Raw genomic sequence first — 15,405 nt, 5'->3', positions numbered from 1 at the left:
TAAAAGAATGCCAGCAATGCTTGGTTAAAGCAGATTTTAAAGTTGATGCAATAATCAATTTTATCCTCATTAAAAAAAAAGCCTGAATGCTAATTGTTAACCAACTATTGTTAATTTTTTAAGGCTAATTGTGTAGCAAGTTTTTAGGTCTGATTGTACATGTTACTCCTTTTTGGGAGCCTGTGATTTTTTCATTTCAAAGCAGCTTTTAAAACCTCTTGTGAGAGCAGTGTTTAAGGAGTATTACAAAGGAGGGGATCATAAATTGTAGTGACAGATATAAACATGTCTTTCATTAGGATTCACTTTGTTTTGTTTTTCTTTAGTGGTTTTTGGCAAATTTGTCATATCAAGAAGCACTTTCAGATACACAAGTTGCTATAGTTAATATTTTGTCTTCAACTTCTGGTAAGAATTTATCTTCAAAATGCACATTATAAATCAGTATGTGTATTTCCAGTATGTAATTGTGCACATCTTGTTACAGTTTATTACATTAGTTCTAATGAACATTAGTCTATTATAACTGCCTTTTAATCTTTATAGTCATATGCCGTACAATGATGTTTCAGTTAGCAATAGACTACATATATGATGGTGGTCTCATAAGATTATAATGCCATATTTTTACTGTACCTTTTCTATGTTCAGATGTAAATATTAGTGTTACAGTTGCCTGCAGTATTTAGTTTGGTAACATACTGTACAGGTTTTTAGCCTTGGAGGAATAGGCTATGCCATACAACCTAGATGTGTTGTAGGCCCTACTATGTAGGTTTGTGTATGTACACTCACTCTATGACAGTTGTACAAGGACGACATCACCTAATGAGGCATTTCTTAGAATTTATCCCCATCGTTAAGCATGACTGTAGTTTCATGCCTTAGTCCGTGCTGTTTATGTTCCTTCAAATACTTTATAGTATTTTTTAGACAACAATATATTAAAGTTTTATAGGCTGGCTCTTTGGATTGCAGTTGTCTTTCCTTTCACATATCCCTTCCAGAGATTCTTTTTTAGACCTTTTGGCTAAATGTAGTTGCTTATTTCATAACTATAATTTGCTCTCTGATAGGTGTTTTATTTTTAAGACTGAATCACTTTCCAAATCTAGAAGATAAAATAAGTATTTTTGAAGTTGTAAAAATAAATTTAGCACACAAATTGATTATGGTGAGGTCAGAATGCTACTCTGCTTGATTTAACTCTTATTCATTTAAAATAAACAAGACTAGATCTTTATTGTTGAAATAAACCTGGTTTAGTTTACAGTCTTTTTTTTGTTTGAACTTTGAACATTTCGGCCTGGTAACTGCTGTTTTTACTCTTAGTTGTTTAAGAATGACAAAAAATGTTTAAAAGTTAGGTATATAATTTACTTATTTAAACAGTGACGTTGGTAGTAAATAATGTTGACAGTATTTAAGCTCATGTAACTTTTTTCATCGTTTTCTCTCCATAGGACTTTTTACCTTAATCCTTGCTGCAGTGTTTCCAAGTAACAGTGGAGATAGATTTACCCTTTCTAAACTATTAGCTGTGATTTTAAGGTAAGAATATAGTGTAATAGCTAGTTTACTCTGCTTAAAAATACGATGATAAAAACATTTCTGGTAATGGTACAGGACAGTTTCTACCATATTGTAATATAAAAGCAATGAAAGATAGGATAAAAAGAAGACTTTTAATGAATACTATGCTACTCAGTCCTCTGTGTATCCTGTACTAGTTTTTTAAAGATTCTTGGGTAGGGTAATTGGAGGGAAGGGACCCTGAGGCAGCTTTGGTTCCCATTCTTTTGTCTGCAGATTTACTATTGTACTGATGTTCACGTTTAGCTTAACTGGCAAGTTAGTCCTCATAGCCTCTCAAGTTTATGTTTCCTTTTTCAAAAAATAAGGTCTCCTTTTTTCTGCTGATTTCTTCTTTTTCTATTTCTCCTAGATTCAGTCTTGTCTAACTATCTAAGTATCAGGTGATCCTTCAATCTTTCAATTCTTTTCTTTTTTTTTTTGAGTTGGGGTCTCACTCCCTGCAGCCTTGAACTCCTGGGCTCAAGTGATCCTCTCACCTAAACTTCTCAAGTACCTGGGGCTACAGGTGTGCACCACCACACCTGACTAATTTTTTTTACTTTTTTTAGAGATCAGGCTTCTCTATGTTGGTCAGGATGGACTTGAATTCTTGGACTCAAACAATCCTCCCACCTCGGCCTCCCAAAGTGCTGGAATTATAGGAGTGAGCCACTGCACCCAGCCCAATTCTTTTCTTTTTGAAATTGATTTTATGACCCACTAATGGTCTACAGCTTACAGTTTGAAAACTGATCTAGACCGAAATCAGGCTGATGACTGGCTTGGGAAAGATTTTAGCAGCATTTACTTACAGGAACACGAAGTCAAATGTAAAAAGTAAATATCTATAGTTTATAGGATTATATTGTTGCTTCTGTTGGGCATATTTTAAATTTTCATTAGACACTGTTTTTTGTTTTATGCTTAAGCTGATTATGTCAGGAGCATGATTTTATATTTTTTTAAACTGTGAGTCTTTTTTTTTTTTGAGTTGGAGTCTCACTCTGTCACCCTGGCTAGAGTACAGTGGCATGCTCCCGGCCACTGCAGCCTCAACCTGCTGGACTCAGGCGATCCTTCCACCTCCGCCTTCCAAGTAGCTGGAACTACAGGCACGCGCCACCATGCCTGACTAATTTTTTGATTTATTGTAGAGATGAGGGCTTGCCAAGTTGCCCAGGCTGGTCTGAAACCTGTGGGCTCAGGGAATCCTCTCACTTCGGCATCCCAAAGTGCTGGGATTATAGGCATGAGCCACTGTGCCTGGCCTAAACTGTGAGTCTTCATAAATGATATTTAGGCTGGATTTCTTCTTTCAGTTACTCTCTGTATGATTCATTTGGCAATTTGGCACTACTTCATAACATCAGAATTGTTGATAATTCTATTTAAATGTTTTATTTTTGTTTGATTTTTGTGTATGTTTGTTTTGTCTTCTCTACTGGAGAAAACTCTTGAAGGCTACAATTTTGCTTTATATTTGTGTCATCAATGGCCTAACACAGGACTTTTCCCATAGGCAGTACTTAGAAAAGATATGTTGGTTTGATAATGCTGTTATTTTTGTGAGAGAATGTTAGAGAAGGTAGTAGAATAATTTAATGGAGAGAGTAGTGTTTCTTAGCTATCAGACCTGGGATTGCAAAATATCTTTGCTGATTGCCCCTGGGCAGTTCCCTTAAACTCTGAAAGGGTTTCCTAGTTGAGAAAATGATGATGATATTACCTACTGGTATCCTTGTTTTAAAGTTTGGAGGTAATATCTATAAAGTATCTATCATCGAGACTGGTACTTGGCAATCATATAAGACTGGTAGCTCTTATTAAATGTTTTTCTCTCTTAGATATAAGGGTAAATTAGCCACAGTAATTCTATTGGGCAGTCTAGTTCACCCAACTAATATTCCATTTAGATTCTATGGCCACTAGGGGTTTATTCTTTTGCATGTTTTAGCCAAGCAAATTTTTTATTAGCGAAATACTTCATATTTGTATTGGGGAATTAAATGAAGTTGTATTTAACTTCATTCAAATTATGTGCTAATTTAAAACTTTTCTTTATAGTATCTTAATAAAGACTTGATGAAGAAGGAAATAGATGATATAAAGTATTGAACTTGAATGTATTTTGACAGAGTACATTATTCTTTCTCATTAAAGTAGGACTAGAACAGAGGTTGACAAACTAAGGTGGGCCAGCTGCCAGTTTTTGTTAAAAAAAAATTTATTGGAGTACAGCCACTGTCATTCATTTGCAAATTGTCTTGACTGCTTTAGCACTACAGGGACAGTGTTGAATTGCAGCACAAGTCTTGTGACCTGCAAATCTAAAATATTTACTATCTGTCTCTTTAAAAATACTATTACTTAGAAATTTATTGTGGCTAGCATGGTGGCTCATGCCATCACTCTGGGAGGTGAAGACGAGAGTATTACCTGAGCTGAGAGGTTCCAGACCAGCCGGAGCAATATGGCAAAACCTCGTCTCCACAATAAATAAAAAAATTAGCCAGGTGAGGTGGTGGTCCATGCCTGTGGTTCCAGCTACTTAGAAGACTGAGGTGGAAGGATCACCTGAGCCCAGCAAGTTGAGGCTACAGTGACCGTGAGCATGCCACTGCACTCCAGCCTGGGCGACAGAGTGAGACTCTGATTAAAAAAAGAAAAAGAAATTTATTGTATAGTATATGAATTATGAATACTTAAGAATTATGTATTAAGCATTGTTTAATACTTTGTTTTGAATTGGCCTTTTACAATGAGATTCAATTTCTGAGGCTATAGGAATATGACATAGCAACAACCTTGGAGGAAATCTCCTAAGTTAATTGAGAGACAAATAAAATGATATGGTCTCAAGCCAAACAACCTGGAATCCAATAACATCTACATTATTACTAGTGTTGAGATCTTGGACAGGTTTCTTACCTCTCTGTGCCAATTTCCTCATATGTAAGTTGGGAATAATAATATTTATCTAATAGGATTGTTGTGAGGATTAAATGAGTGCTTGGAACAAAAACACACAACAGGTGCTCAGTATATTTAGCTTCCATTATCATCAGCATCGTCGTCATCGTCATCATCGTCACCATCACCTAAATGAGAGAAAACTCCTAGTTTTTAGTATATTGTGGCTATTCAGTAAATAGTAGCTGAATTCAAACAATGATTATCACAGAAAATCGTGATGATTTAACTGAAGGGTATGAGTATTAAGCATAATGACAATCTTTTACATGTGATAACATCATTCCATAAGGGAAAAATATTCTTTTTCTTATTTCTCTCTCACTACCACCCTGATCTTTTTGATCAGTAGGTGACAGAATTAGACTTGGTTTTTGTTTTGTTTTGTTTTGTTTTTTTGAGTCAGAGTCTCATTCTGTCGCCCAGGCTGGAGTGCAGTGGCACACTCACAGCTACCACAGCCTTGACCTGCTAGGCTCAGGCGATCCTTCTGTCTCAGCCTTCCAAGTAGCTGGCACCACAGGCACACACCATTATGCCCGGCTGATTTTTGACTTATTGTAAAGATGAGGTCTCGCCAAGTTACCCAGGGTGGTCTCGAACCTATGGGCTCAGGCAATCCTCTCACCTCAGCCTCCCAAAGTGTTGGGATTATAGGTGTGAGCCACCATGCCCAACAAACTTTTTTTTTTTATATTAGCAATATTTCACCTGCTTGAAAAAACACAAAATTTACTAGATCCACGGAAATAGACAATGTAAGCTTCCTGGGGAACAGGAACCATAATCTGTCTTGTTCACTGCTGTGACCCAGTGCTTTGCTCATATTAGACACTTGGTAAGCAACAGTTGAATGAGAATGACCTCTGATATTTCTACATTCAATCTTATTTTTATCCACCAAAATCATGGGATTAGTGAAATTGTTTAAGTATGTAAAGATAGTTTTACTATTAATTTAGATTTTACCAATAAGCCAGTACAGTGCCATTGCTAAGTTTATATGGGTTTAATATATTTATATATCCAAAAGAAAGATTAGAAGAGGGATGACAAGTTAGTTAATTCCTTCCTGATTGAAAGGCAGGCAGGCTGCCTGCATTTTATTCTCAGCTGTGCAATCTTGGTCAAGTGCATTCGTTTTTGCATTTAAAATGGGAATGGCTATATTAATACTTCCCTCTAAGTTAAAATTGTACAGATTAAATGAGTTAAAGTATATCAATATACTTTATTGATAATATTATTAGTTATTATCAATGAAATTACTAAATTCTTTGACAGTTTTACCCAAAAGTGAAATTAGTGTTGTTCACTTGTAAATAATTTTTATCTTTATGATTAGCTTTTGACGCAATTGATTATTTTGCTCATCAGTAATAACTGTTATTTTCATAGCATTGGAGGTGTTGTACTGGTAAACCTGTCAGGGTCTGAGAAATCTGCTGGGAGAGATACAATAGGTAAGTACTTGACTATATTCTCTATGTTGAAGTATACAAGAATGTTTTGTGCTTACGTGTTCTATGTGTGTGCATGTATTTTTAAAAACTTTCTCTTTGGATATTATGTAAAATAAAGTCATAAGTAGTTTACAGAATTCTCATATAGCCTTCACCCAGATTCTCTGAATGTTAACAACTTATGTAACTGCAGTGCATTTATAAAAATCAGAAACTAAGATTAATTACAGTACTACTATCTAGTTTATAGAGCCATTTCAATTTTTGCCATGTTTTTCACTGATGTTCTTTTCCTGGTCCAGGGTTACTTTTTGCATTTAGTAGTCATGTTTTCTTAGTTTCTTTTAATCTGAAACTGTTCCTCAGTCTTCTTTTTGTCTTTTATGACCTTGACACTTTGTAGGGTACTGTTTAGTTATTTTGTAGAATGTCCCTCAATTGGGGTTTTTCTGTGATTTCCTATGGTTAAATTGAGGTTGTGCATTTTTGGTAGGAATATCATGGAAGTGATATTGTTTTCTGATCAGTATATTGTATCAGTGGCACATGGTGTTTGTCACATTGTATCAGTGGCACATGGTGATTTGTCCCATTATTGTATGCTAATTTTAAGGTGATATCTTCCAGGTTGTTTCAGTGTAAAGTTACTAATTTTTCTCTTTGTAAGTAATAAGCATCTTGGGGAGATACTGTGTGACTATACAAATTTCTTTTTGCTGTTATACTTTGACCCACTAATTTTGTCATTCACTCTTGATTCTTACCTGAGACAGTTACTGTTATGGTAAACACTTAGTTTCTCATCCATTGCTTAGATTTAACAAAAACAAAGGTAACCAGAACCTAGCCTAATGGTTTCTCTTTGGATATTTCTTTAGATATTCAGAGTTTGTTGAATAGAGCAATCCTTTCTAAACAATTCCTAGTTACTGCTCAGAGAGCTATGATTTGAAGCACCTCATTTATGTCTCATGCAGAGCAGCTTTGTATATATAAAACAATTTATGTATTTGTTGTGTGTGAAAGATTTTGTTGACAAACTCTTCCTTGCTTTAAAATAAAGTTCGAAAGTAATTAAAAAATACATTTAATAAAACATTGGTCTTCTGAATAAATTAAAAAATTGAGTATGGTCACTTGGCAGAAGAACATTATTTAGCTGTTTTTATTTATTTATTTATTTTTGAGTTGGAGTCTCACTCTGTCGTATGGTCACTTGGCAGAAGAACATTATTTAGCTGTTTTTATTTATTTATTTATTTATTTATTTATTTATTTATTTATTTATTTATTTATTTTTGAGTTGGAGTCTCACTCTTTCACCCAGACTGGAGTGCAGTGGCCACTCCCGGCCACTGCAGCCTCAACCTGCTGGGCTCCGGCGATCCTTCCGCCTCAGCCTTCCAAAGGCGCGGGATTATAGGCTGAGCCCCCAAGCCCGGTTTATTTAGCTGTTTTTAAAGGCTTAAGTGTTTTTGAGAGAGAGTTAAAGAGAATCAGTATTTATCAGTCATGTATTGTGAGCTCTGCAACATGTTAGTTATTTTGGGACATTGAAAAGTATAAATTATTTGTTTGCAATTTTCAAGGACTTCTTGATTTAAAACAATATGAAATTTACAAAATAAAGGTACTAAAGATTAAAATAATACCATATTTAACCATAGTAAGTATTAGGTTGTCTAAAACAGAAGACAAGTAGGATGGAAATCCAGTGGAGTAGAAGGAGGATGTTTTGTGGAAGAGGTAGGATTTTAACACAGCCTTGAAGATGTTGGTGCTAGTGGAATATATACTGAGTGATATATAAGGGTAAGAAAAACAACAGAAGCAACAGCTTAGTGATGGGAAGAAGCATTTGTTAAGTTGGATGGTGTCAGCTGTTAAAGATGTTTATGTAGGGAACAATAGAAGTATTCATTTCAAAATTAAAAACAAAGTATTACTTTTGAGTTATCTTATTATAACATGTATAGATAATTTTTGGTTAGGTCACTGAGGTGAATGCTTTTGCATTTATTTGTTAACATATTAAATTCCTTCCTATACTCTTGAAAGACATGGATGGGGTGGGCTATATCTTTTCATTATGTATCTTTATATCATTATAAAGATGACTTATATAATTATATATCTTTTCATTTTTGTATATTTCTTATAACGTATCTGACATTATTAGATAATTGTGTGTTGAATGAGTTAATGATCGAATGTTTTAAATCATGTTGATTTTTATAGGTTCCATTTGGTCTCTTGTTGGAGCCATGCTGTATGCTGTCTATATTGTTATGATTAAGAGAAAAGTAGACAGAGAAGATAAGTTGGATATTCCAATGTTCTTTGGTAAGAATATGTTTAACTAGTGAGCCTATTTGCTCTAAATGACTAATGTAGGGTTTTGTTTTTGTTTTTTGGAGGGAATAAAGAAGGCTTTTCCGCCTTCCACATGATTCTTTAAAACCGCTTGAACATTATGAAGTCCAATCTCAGTATTTTTCTCTTACTTTGTCTTGCATGGTTGTGCATCTATGAAGGAACACCCATTTCCTCAGTGTGAGGAAGAAAAAGAAACTCCCAATAACTTTTTCATATTAATGTCTTCAGCCTGTGATTCTCAAAAGTACCCAATTTTAGTTTCTGAATATGATTTATAAATTCTCCTTTGTCTAAAATCGGCTCAGGAAGGAACTTGTATTTGTAGGATTGCAAAAGAACAGTACATTGACAAGATACCTTCTAAAAAGTTATCTGAACATACATACATAAAGAAGCCTGGTGATGAGAGTTCAAAAGTGCGGCTTACAGGGAGTCAGGAGACCTGGAATCTAGGTGCTGTACCTTTATATATCGCATAGTCATCTGAAGTATGAGGAAAATGGACTAGATGAATGGCTTCCATACTGTGATTTAGAATATAAGGAGACACCCCTGGGAAGGTTGTGGGAGATAGAGTTGCATGCAGCGGTCTGGTTCTTGGGCTCCCTTGCTGCTTCAGCTGGAACAGCTTTGCTTTGTTGAGCTTTTTGCATTGTAATTTAATTTGTAGTATATTTTTTTCATTAAAAATAGTTTAAATACATGCACCTAAAGATGAATAAAAACTAAATGTTTGAAAAGTCACCAGACCAATCAATTGCTTAAGTTCCTTTTAAGTGTAGAATTCAAGAAATATACTTTAATAGCCGGGTGTGACAACATGTACCTGTAGTCCTAGTTACTTGGGAGACTGAGATGGGAGCATCATTGGAGCCCAGGAAGTTGAGGCTGCAGTGAGCTGTGATCATACTACTATACTCCAGCATGGACAATAGAGCAAGACCCTGTCTCTAAAACTAAAAAAAGGAAATAAATATATCTTTAAAATGAAGACAGTTTTAATTATGTCTTATGTTATTTTAAAGTCCAAGAAAATTCCATTTGGAATGGAATGAAATGCTAATATTTTTAGTGTTATAGGTAGATGGGTGGGTCATTGGTACTTTTAACACTGGTAACTTGTAAGAAAAATTGCTTTTTTACTCTCCTTAGAGAGAGTACACATAGACATGTAACTGGTATTAGTCCTGTTCAAATTTGATTGATATGTAAAAGCCACATTGATCTGCCCTGGGCTTTAGAATAGAGAGGATTGGAGAAGAAGTTAGCATTGGATATGGGAAGCTCTTCAGACAAGGGAGTGTGAGCAGAGGCAGAGCAGGGAACAGTGAGTAGATGTGAACCATTGTGTCAGAACTTCACTTTAGGGAAGAACAGGAAGATATGTGATGCCAGATTCTGGGCAGTCTGGGGAGTAAGTGAGGCATCTGGACTTTTGTCTGTAGGTCAGAGTTGTTAATTTATGTGGGATTTCATAGTTTAGCCCATCAGGGGCCAAAAAAATAGATTTGGTTCTTGATAGTACCAAATTTTAGTGTGTTTTAATTGGAATAAATTTTTAATGTTATTTAAACATTTTAGGTCACGACTCCCTTTTGTTTATGTGTCCTTTTGTTTGTTTTCTTATCACTAGTTGTCTTAAGTTGGGTTCCCTAAAACAAGATATGAGATAGGGATTTGGTGTGGGTGGTTTATTGGGGGAAATGGTTCTCTGACGGAAAAATTCGTAAGGGACAAAGGAATAAAGATAGAGGAGAGAACGAACCATGTGGCACACAGGTACAATTGAGGTTTGGCCCAATTCATGGGTAGGTGCAGGTGTGAGGAAAAGAGGGAGAGCAGGTAAAATATACCAGGCACTTCTCAGAGTTATCTTGGCCTTGCCTTGAGAATCCTCCATCAGTTAGCCATAGGCTACAGAGGGGGTGGGGTTGTAGGAGTGGGAACTTTCTGGAAAGGCAGACTTGTTTGTCATCCAGAGACAATCCTTCAGAGAAGAGGGGGGTGGCCATGAGTGTTCAGCAACAGGTAGTGAGTAGGTGCGCCTGCCTTGTTAAGAGTTAACTAGGCGTCCTAATACTGGTTTATTATTTAGGTGATGTAGCACATATAAAATACAGATCTACTGTAATTTAGTTTTTATTTTTGTAAAAAAGCTATATAGTTACCTCATGGACCATATAGCATATTTGTGACTTTAAAAAGTATAGAAAGTGCAACCAAAATTACTATACAGTTGTAGTCTTTTTTCTTTATAGTCTTTACATTCACATGCATATAGTCACATATAAACTTAATTTCTATAATAATATTAGCTAACTTGTATTAAGTGCTTACTATGTGCCAGATACTATGCTGTATTTTGTAAGTGCTTTGTGTAATCTTCTCAGCAACCTAATTACATACTATTTTACATTTATAGATTGGAAAACAGGCTTAAAAGAGGTTCTGCTTGTGTAAGGTTTGCACTACTAGTGAATGGTAGGTAGAGCTGGGATCATACCCAGGGCAATCAGACTGCAGAGCACAGTATTTCACCCTTTTTTTTTTTTTTTGAGTTGGAGTCTCACTCTGTCACCCACACTGGAGTACAGTGGCATGCTCACGGCCTCCACAGCCTCGATCTGCTGGGCTCAGGTGATCCTTCTGCCTCAGCCTTCCTACAGGCATGCGGCACCATGCCCGGCTAATTTTTTGATTTATTGTAGAAATGAGGTTTCGCCAAGTTGCCCAGGCTGGTCTCGAACCTATGAACTCAGACAGTCCTCTCACCTCAGCCTCCCAAAATGCTGGAATTATATAGGTGTGAGCCACTACACCCAGCCTGATCATACCCTTTTAACCACACACAGCATGACTTTCCTTTATCAGTACTTAATTCATATACTTAGTTCATATGCTGAATAACTATTTGTGTATATATGTTATCTCAGCAATTAACTAGAACTCTGGGAAGCCAGGAACCAAGAATTTTATCTTCTTTGGAACCTTCCTCAATTATTCCACTATAGCACAGGTGTTTTGAACATAAATGTGAGTTGAATCACAGAGCAAACCATCCAACTCTTTAAACTTGATTTAGGCTGACTATACAAACACATACATATCAATTATTTCTTTAAGTTCTAGGACACTATATTATCAGCAGCTAAATTGTTAAATTGTATTAAGTATTTGTTCCACATCAATTGCTCCCATACAGTATAAACAATTAAACGTCAACTCAGTAGTCATCAGTTGCTTGGTACAGTTTTCTCTGCTGTTGAACTATTCACAGGACTGACTTAAAAACAAACCAACAGAAGATCTAGTTAAGGAAAACTCTTAGAGCCCTTTGTGAAAAATCTGTTTTTTAATGCTTCTTATTTTCTAAATAATAGAGATAATAAGCTTGGAAAATTGAAATAAATCACAATTTTAACTTTTGTCTCTTTTATTAATGTTTAGGTTTTGTAGGTCTGTTTAATCTGCTGCTTTTGTGGCCAGGTTTCTTTTTACTTCATTACACGGGATTTGAGGACTTCGAGTTTCCCAATAAAGTAGTATTAATGTGCATTATCATTAATGGCCTTATTGGAACAGTTCTCTCAGAGTTCCTGTGGTTGTGGTATGTACTGTTTATTCTCCTATTAGTTATTAGTTATCAGTTTATTGACTTTTGGATTATTTAAACATTTATGTTTCTTCTGTCTGCTGATTGTCCCTCATGTACACCACCCCACATACACACTCTTACAGTTGAGGTCATTTACTCCATTAGGACAGAGACTTTTTTCACCTTTGCATGCCCATCGCATAGGGTAGTGCTTTGTACCTAGAAGGAGCTCAGTAAATACTTGTTGAATGAATATGGACGATCTAAATTTGTAAAAGTGTTTTAAAGTAGAGTATTATGCAAGTGAAAGTAGTCATTATCTAATGGACATCCAGATGAATCACCTGTATATACCAATAATGAATGAGTTCTAAGTGAGAATCTAGGGGATGTGGCTTATTTAAGAAGCTTTGGGATATCTGTTTGGTTATTCATAGGCTTTTTTTGTTGTTTTTTTTTATTCTTAGGACCTTTCATATGGATGAGCCAGATATGTAAACCATAAACTGATTAATTTGAGATGTTAACATATTTCTATATGTTATAATGTCAAGTATATTGACATGTAATAGTAAAGTTTAAAGTAATTTGGAGACAATATTATGTATGGGATTTGAGAAACCTTTCAAATATAGAGCTTTAAACTTAGTTTCTTTCCATCTCATAGGAACTTCAAAATAAATACAAATTGTACCTAAACTCTTAAATGAATTTTATTACATACCAATTGAGACTGTTAACTAGTTTTCCCTTGTAAAAGGCTGCAACAGAAATGGACTTTCCCATGAAGTCTTCCTTAACGATCTGCCTACACTCCTCCCTCTCTGTCCAATAGAGAAGTATCCCTATTTTCCCAGTATCCTCCATACTCATTCCCTTTTGTGTAGTACTTAGTAACTTTGAACTGTAGTAATTTATGTACTGATCCAAACTCCTTTGCTGATCTAAAACTCTTTTGATATCAGAATTCATTTGCTCATTCATTTTTCATTATGTACATTTTAGATGCTCAATTTTTTAAACCTAAAATATTAATAGATGACAGCTATCAGCTAAATTGGGGAAAGCTAGATTAAGTCAAACAAGTGTTTAAGATCTACCTCTCAGATTTTTTTATTACAATACGTTGCATGATAAATATCCAAGAGTAAATGCTATGCTATTTAACCCCTGAGCCCTCTTTTTACAGAGCAGCTAAGAAGTAATGGAAACCACTAGTACTTGAGTTTCCTTTACTTCATCCACAAAGACTGATTGTCCAACCTCTGTTCAGTAGGTCTAGTGACACTTTATCAAGATAAAGTTCCTTTTATTGCAGGACAGCATGATTAATCCTAGCATATACTGAGTTATAATTTACTTCCAAGGATTTGTAGTTTTAATTATACACATTATAGTTTTTTCTTGGCTTATAATTCATTTTCTTCTTATATACCCAAATTATTAGTCTTTATAAATGGCTTATCTATCTCTATTTGGTATAATATTTTCCTTCAATTAAACAAAATTATATGCAAATTGAGATTTCAAAACATCATAGTTCAAGGTGAACGTAAAATGAAGAGCTTAGCCTTTGGTTAGGACAGCTGTTAGAAAAATGGAAAACAACAAGGAAATGTTCTTTAAAAATACTAAATTCTTTTCTGTACTAAGCCAGATCAAAAGAATAACACACTATTTTAGTTTTCATGAGGGTGAAATATTTTTGTATTAGTGACATAGTCACATGTTGGCTTCTCACTTTCTTTAAGTCTATGTGTGAAGTATTGTTCTACAATTTTATTAATGCTGTTTTTTTTTTTTTTCCTTAGCTAAGTATCATCACAAAACTGTAAGAACTCTTCAGCAATATTTTTGGGGGGGTTGGAGTCTCACTCTGTCACCTAGGCTGGAGTGCAGCAGTATGCTCACAGCTACCACAGCCTCAACTTACTGGGCTCAGGCAATTCTTCCACCTCAGCCTTCCAAGTAGCTGGAATTACAGGCATGTGCCACCACACCTGGCTAATTTTTTTTAATTTATTGCAGAGATGAGGTCTTGCCAAGTTGCCCAGACTGGTCTTGAACCCCTGGGCTTACGCAATCCCCTCGCCTTAATCTCCCAAAGTGCTGGGATTATAGGCATGAGCCACTGTGCCCGACTAACAGCTTTTTTTAAAAGTAAAAAATACAAGCTATATGTCTAAAGTTGAATAATATCTGTAAGCAGATCTTGAAAATAGAATAAAGTATTTTGAACTTTTTATGCTTATATATATATATTTTTAATATTTAAAAAACTTGAAGATTATTTTAATAACTTTATTACTTGTTATGTCTCATTTCATCCTAACCTCTTATTTTTGCTCCAATCTCTTAAGCCTATGTTATAGGACAGAAAGTCTTTGTTCAATGTTTTTCTTTGGTTCTTTTATTTTTTTAATATAGAAATAAATATTTTCTTTTTTTTTTTTTTTTAGGGGTTGCTTTCTTACCTCATCATTGATAGGCACACTTGCACTAAGCCTTACAATACCTCTGTCCATAATAGCTGACATGTGTATGCAAAAGGTAAGGCAAACTATTTATCAGGTATTTTAAGTATATTATTAAAACAGACCTAATGAAAGTTAAGAGATGTGACTAAATTACAAGGGATACAACCACTAATAATACTTGTTGCCTTCTCTCCCAGGGTGCTTGACCTCATAGAAATACAAAAAGTACCAAAGAAATGGATAATCTCCATTTTGTTATCTTTACATTTTTTCTAAATTTCTGAATTAAAGGCATTATATGTGGTTCTCCACCTTTTGAGCTTATTATGTTCCAAATATTTTTGGTAAGTCAGTGATATTGAATAGGAGATGTATTTTATCACAGAAGTATTTTGGTTTCTAAGATCAACTCTTATCAGAAGTTCCTTAACATGTTGATACTACTAGAGATATGAGCAGCATATGAATAATGTTATTTCTCCAGTGAATGTCATCTCTGGACTCAGCAGAACAAGTGTCCCTTCCCTCTTCTGTGAAGTCCTGGTCTGGATGTGGGGATTCTTGTTATAAATATTGGCATTAGCATCACAGCAAAGAGAATCTGGGGTCTCCGCCAGCCACCTAGATGGGAAGAGTATCTTCAGTACTTCTGGGAGTGGGGAGGGGAACAGAGATTTGCTGTTGGCCAACACGGAAAAAATGAAAGTGTAGCCACTTATCACACAGTTCAGTATTTGTCACTTTTATTTATTTATTTATTTATTTATTTATTTATTTATTTATTTATTTTTTGAGTTGGAGTCTCACTCTGTTGCCCAGACTGGAGTGCAGTGGCCGCTCCCGGCCACCGCAGCCTCGACCAGCTGGGTTCCGGCGATCCTTCTGCCTCAGCCTTCCAAGTAGCCGGAATTACAGGCATGCGCTACCACGCCCGGCTGATTTTGTGATT

The 15,405-nt window shown here is 35.3% G+C and overlaps 1 protein-coding gene across 1 annotated transcript in view; it reads left to right on the top strand.

Moving 5' to 3' along the window:
- SLC35F5 (solute carrier family 35 member F5) overlaps positions 1–15,405 on the top strand; it is a 46,306-nt gene that overhangs the window by 21,850 nt on the left and 9,051 nt on the right. The window contains exons 8-13 of the mRNA XM_021714583.1: positions 327–408; positions 1,464–1,551; positions 5,944–6,008; positions 8,247–8,351; positions 11,832–11,991; positions 14,439–14,529. Coding sequence (XP_021570258.1) covers positions 327–408; positions 1,464–1,551; positions 5,944–6,008; positions 8,247–8,351; positions 11,832–11,991; positions 14,439–14,529 — 591 coding nt within the window. The remainder of the gene's footprint in view (positions 1–326; positions 409–1,463; positions 1,552–5,943; positions 6,009–8,246; positions 8,352–11,831; positions 11,992–14,438; positions 14,530–15,405) is intronic.

The sequence above is a fragment of the Carlito syrichta genome, unplaced genomic scaffold (assembly GCF_000164805.1).
Source record: "Carlito syrichta isolate Samal-C Ts95f unplaced genomic scaffold, Tarsius_syrichta-2.0.1 Scaffold305682, whole genome shotgun sequence".
NCBI lineage: Eukaryota > Metazoa > Chordata > Mammalia > Primates > Tarsiidae > Carlito > Carlito syrichta.
This window is presented reverse-complemented; position numbering and strand designations above follow the sequence as displayed.